Here is a 4,992-nt window from a genome sequence, read left to right on the forward strand (position 1 = left end):
GCTCCGGCGAGGCATCCGCAAAGGAGGGAACATCATCATCATCCGAGTCATCGAAGCGGTTCTTCTTGCCGCCCTTCTTGCCGGCGGCCTTCTTGGCCTTGGCGGAGGTCGGCGGGGCCACCTCCACGGCGGCGGCGTCCGCGAACGAGGGCACGTCGTCGTCCGAGTCCGAGTCGTACCGGGAGGCCTTACGGCCACCGCGCTTCTTCATGGTGTGCAACTGCGAGGAGGAGCGAGAGGGGGCGTGTGTGTGAGAGAGAGAGAGAGACGAGGAGTCAGGATCAGAGAGGGAGGAAAGAGAGGGAGGGAGATCGGCGGGAAAGGGCACGCAATGACACAAGGGCATACATGGGTGGGGTGGGGCGGGAGTGAGGGAGGGGAGGAAGGGGGGTGGTGGGGTAGGGGGGAGAGAGAGAGAGAGAGAGAGGGAAGAGAGAGAGCAGCCGGGGGAGGGGGGTGCTCTTGCGGTGAAGTGTGCAGGTCGCACCAGGTCGTGAGGGGGGGATTGCGTCATGTGAAATAGCCCGTCCACCGGCCGGGGGGCGGAGGCGCCGGCGGTTCGGCCCCCGACCCCCCGCACAATCAGCGGTCGACCGCGTGCGGGAGCCCAAGGAGCCACACACGCGCGCGCTCGCGGGGCTCGCCTCTCCCGCCCCGAGCTGACTAGCACCCGCAGAGAGAAAGCGAGAAGCGCCTCCTGCACAGGGCGCGGGGCGAGAGAAGACCACCGCGAACGACAGACCAGCGCGCAGAGGATGCCCCCATTGCGCGCGCGACAGCGGCCACAGCAGCCACAGCGGCCCGGGTTAGGGACGCCCGCGGCGGGCTTCCCCACGCGGCTTGGCGCGCATGCCAACCCAGCCTCCCCCGGCCAGCCGGAGCCACCGCCAGGGGGGGGGGGGGGGGCAGACACACACACACGGCCACACATACGCACAGGCGTCTATGCCTGTGGTTGGTGCGCCCCGGGCGATGGCTAGACCCTGCTTCGGCGGCACTTGAGACCCCTCGCGTGCGGTGGGACCCGTGGAACGCCATTCCAGGTGCCGACGCAGAAGGCACCCCGGGCATGCCGCGTGCACGCCCCCGGATACACGCGCGCGCGCGCGCGCGCGCCAGGATGCCCTCCGTCCCTGCCCCATCGGCCTCGGGGGTGCGCGCAGCCCGATCGCGCGCGCGCGCGCGCGCACACGCCCGTTGGACGAAACAAGACCGCTGAGGCGGGGACGGCGGCGGGGACGGCGGCGGCGGGCCGTCGGATCGATCCAGCCGATCGGTCGAACATGGCATGCTCACACGGCCCACGGCGGGGGGGGCACAACCTGAGACCAGCCCACAACTCCCCGCAGGCGGGCGCGGCCCAGCTCCGAAGGTGCCTGTCCTGACTGGCGTCGGGGGGGATGTGGGGTGTGGCACCCCGGGCCGCCGGGCCGCGGGAGGGGCTCCCCACGCCCAAGCAGCGAGGAGCAAGCGGCAGCCGGACTCACACGGACCCCGAGCCAAGCCCATGGCCGGTCCCTCACGCGCCGTGACAATACCCGCCCCAGGAGGGGCCCTTCTTGTCCCGGACCACGAGATATCGAGGGAGACCCTTCTCTGTGGCCAGCGCCGTGGCCGTGGCTGCTGGCCGGCGGGCCGCTCGAGGGCGCACACACTCCGGCTTGCCAGCGGGTCACCGGCCGGCGCCATCGCAAGATGCCCGGGTGAGGGGGGGGGGGGGGACACACCGTCACGGGGCCACCTTCGGCGGTTCGCCAGACGACCTGGAAGATCTTGGCCGCCGGCCCAGCCAGGCACCCTGGGCCGGAGCCGGCGAGAGTGTCCGCCGGCGTGGAGACAAGCCCAATCCCGCTGGCGGGGGGGATGGGAATCCCGGCCAGGCTGGAGGTGGGAGCAGGCCCCCCGCACCTCCAAGGTGCTATGTGTGGCATGCCGCCCCGTCGCCTCCACCAGGGCAAATGCATCGCCATGGAGGCACTCTGCGGCCCTCGGGGCGACATCTCGTCCATTCGAGGACCAGCCTATGGCCGAGCAGAGGTTGCTTCAAGATGGACATCCGCTTGCCGAGGAGAGATGGGCACTGGCGGGTGCCTGTTGGACGGCGTGGTCGGCACAAGCTACCCCCCCCCCCCCCCCAGCCACTCTCGCAGGGCAAAGCTGGTGCCGGATGCGGAGCAGGACAGCCCAGGCCACAGAGGGCAAGCTTCCTTTCAAAAAGGAAAGGAAGAGAGTAGGAGCGTGTGTGTGTGTATGAGAGAGCGAGAGACACTTCGTGCTGCTGGGCCACGAATCGGCGGCGCGGACAGATCTCCCGCCAGACTTCCAGCACTCGGAAAAAATGCACCGCACCCGAGCGCCCGGACGCGGTGTGGCGACGCGCACGGCCAGTGGGACGGCCACGCCCCCTGCCCCTGGAGAAGGCCACTGCCGGGCCATTTCCGTCGGCCCATCTCTTTGGACGGCAAGCTTCCTTCTTTCGAGCTCTCGCACATGTGTATTATGGTGTTGGCCCCCGCGTGCACGGGATATACGCGGGAGGGAGAAGATCGGAAAAAAAAAAGAAAAAGAAAAAGGTCGGGCCCTCGTAAAAGGGGGCCCAAACGCCTGCGTGCTTCTCTGTGTCGTGCGCGCGGCTTTAGAAGCCCGCGGCCTGGAGAGCCTGGCGCAGGGCCGCGATCTTCTTGTGAACGTCGGCAATCTGCCCGGCCACCAGGTCCACGTCCAGAGTGAAGACCTTGACCTTCTTGTCGGTGGCGCGGCGATCGAAGGCCCGGATGGCCTGGAGCAGGGCCCCGGCATCCTTCAGCAGGTCGGCCTCGGTGGAGAAGCGCTCGTAGAGCTCCTTGTTCCGGCGCATGGTGGTCAGCAGGTCATCCACCTCGGCATGCTTGACATTGGCAATGGGCGACGGGGCGGCCGGGTCCTCGCGGTGGGAGACCACCAACGAAGAGAAGGCCGACAGCATCTGGGAGTACTCGCTGGCGGCGATGTCCTTGGGACTGGACTCCACCAGGGCGCCCTGGCGCCAGCGGAAGAGCCCGGCCGCCGCGGGGGACAGGTTGGCCAGGTCGTCGGGGCCGTCCTCGGCCCCGGCCGGCTTCTCCGGCAGCAGCGACAGGAGCTTGTTCTTGGAGGGATTCAGCGTGCCGCTGGTGATGGAAGTGCGAGCCTTGCGCACGGCATCCGCGCCGGCATTCACCTGGCGCAGGGTCTCATCCAGCGCCTCCATGTGGCTGAGGAGCCCGCCCTCCAGGGGGGCCGTGGCCTCCGGGCTGGCGGCCAACACCGCCGGGAAGAGCTGGCGGTCCAGCTGACGCACGCGCGCCAGCACCTCGGCCACCAGGTCCGCCGCATCGGCCGCCACCTCGTTGGGGATCCACACCGGGGCGATGATATCCACCAGGCCAGCGGGCAGGAAGCCGGCCATGAAGTCGGTGGCAAAGTTCTTGAGGTCACCCGGGTGGATCTGGGTGGGGAAGGGAGGGGGGATCCGGGAGATAGGTGTGAACGGCGAGAGGGAGGAAAGATGGGCAGGGGGGGCGGAGGGGGAGGAGGGGGCGGAGAGAGTAGAGAAGACAGAGAAGACAGGAAAGGCAAAAAAACAGAGAAGACAGAAAAGGCAAAAAAACAGAGAAGACAGAAAAGGCAAAAAAAAAACAGAGAAGACAGAAAAGGCAAAAAAAAAACAGAGAAGACAGGAAAGGCAAAAAAACAGAAAAGCAGAGAAGACAGAAAAGCAGAGAAGACAGAAAAGCAGAAAAATAGAGAAGACGGAAAGGACGGAAGGAACAGAGCAAGGTCAGCAAGCGCGGCCCATGGCAACGGCACACACGCATCCGGGCAGAGAAGAGACACCCAGGCACAGCGCGCACCTTCTTGTCGGCGAAGTTGACGCCCACATCAGCCAGGGGGAAAAGCCCCGGGGCCGAGGCCTCCAGGCTGGCCCGCAGGGCGGCCGTCTGCTCCGGGAAGTGAGCCAGCACCGGGGCCACCACATGCTGCACAAAGGCCAGCAGGACATTGCGCGTGGTGTTGCCCTCCTCGCAGAAGATGGCACGCACGGCCTTCTGCGTGGCCGAGCGCCCGCCATCCAGGAAGGGAGTGGTCCGGGCCGCCGCGCCGAACAGCTGCCCCGAGGACAGGTCCGACACAAAGCGCGAGGTCAGGTGCGCGCTCGGGATGGCCAGCGTCCCGGTCGACGAGCCGGCCAGGTTCGACAGCTGGGTCACCTTGTAGTCGGACAGATGCCGGCGGCCGAACTGGAAGATGGAGATCTGCTCCAGCCCGCCCACCTGCACATCGGCCCCGAGGAAGAGCCCGTTCAGCCCGCGGAAGAGGGGGCTCAGATCGCGCGACAAGACCGACGCCGCGGCCGGATCGAACCCCAGGCTCATGGACATGGCCTCGCGCTCGGTCACCATGTTGGTCAGCCGGTAGAAGTCCATCATGTAGGAGGGGTTCTCCAGGAGCTCCTGCCCGTGGTGGAAGCGCACAGCCGCGGCGTCCAGGCCGAGGTGCCCCAGCAGGGTGGAGATGATGGACTGCGGCAGGGGGCGAGGGACGCGAAGGGGGGGGGGGGGGGGAGGTGCCGTCGCCAAGGTCAGGGCACAGCCACCGGGCAGGGGGAGAACGGGCAAGCGAGGAGCCGGGGAAAAGGCGCCCACAGCCGAGCAGGGCAACAGGCAGAAGGCAGGGGGGAGGAGACACGCACCTGGTAGGCCAGCGACCGCGCGCGGATCTTGTCCAGGGACGCAGGGTTGTTCATGAAGGCGTGGAGCTCATCCAGGTGGACGATCACCTGCGCGCCGGCCTTCAGCAGCAGGGCCATCGTCACCACCGGGAACAGCAGGTCCATGCTGGGCTTCGGCAGGGGCGACAGGGAGAAGAGGACCTTCAGCTCGGTGACGGGCTTCTTGGGCAGGGTGCCCAGGAGCTTGTAGTCGCAGTTGAGCCACGACCTGAGCGCGCGCGCGTGTGTGTGTGTGGGGGGGG

At 67.6% G+C, this 4,992-nt stretch overlaps 2 protein-coding genes across 2 annotated transcripts in view; both read right to left on the minus strand.

The window, feature by feature from the left end:
• The window catches only part of H696_06031 (hypothetical protein), a gene marked incomplete at its 5' end in the record, with an annotated part of 3,590 nt that extends 3,379 nt beyond the window's left edge, over nucleotides 1-211 (minus strand). Inside the window, one exon of the mRNA XM_009499798.1 lies at nucleotides 32-211. Within this exon, the coding sequence (XP_009498073.1) occupies nucleotides 32-211 (180 nt within the window). The remainder of the gene's footprint in view (nucleotides 1-31) is intronic.
• Nucleotides 212-2,467: 2,256 nt separating this feature from the next.
• Nucleotides 2,468-4,992, minus strand: H696_06032 (hypothetical protein). Its single transcript, XM_009499799.1, has 3 exons — nucleotides 4,712-4,992; nucleotides 3,873-4,541; nucleotides 2,468-3,466 (listed from the first exon to the last, which is right to left on the minus strand). Exons 1-3 carry the CDS (start codon nucleotides 4,853-4,855, stop codon nucleotides 2,636-2,638), a joined length of 1,644 nt encoding a protein of 547 aa, XP_009498074.1. The 5' UTR covers nucleotides 4,856-4,992; the 3' UTR covers nucleotides 2,468-2,635.

The sequence above is a fragment of the Fonticula alba genome (genome assembly GCF_000388065.1).
Source record: "Fonticula alba strain ATCC 38817 unplaced genomic scaffold supercont2.17, whole genome shotgun sequence".
In the NCBI taxonomy this organism is placed as follows: Eukaryota; order Rotosphaerida; family Fonticulaceae; genus Fonticula; species Fonticula alba.

Excerpts from the sequence above, each read along its gene's own strand:
- H696_06032 (XM_009499799.1), bottom strand. The coding sequence starts at position 4,855 with ATGGACCTGCTGTTCCCGGTGGTGACGATGGCCCTGCTGCTGAAGGCC. Across the intron at positions 4,542-4,711 it reads CGCGGTCGCTGGCCTACCAG|TCCATCATCTCCACCCTGCT; the intron begins GTGCGTGTCTCC and ends CCCCTGCCGCAG. Across the intron at positions 3,467-3,872 it reads TCAACTTCGCCGACAAGAAG|ATCCACCCGGGTGACCTCAA; the intron begins GTGCGCGCTGTG and ends TTCCCCACCCAG.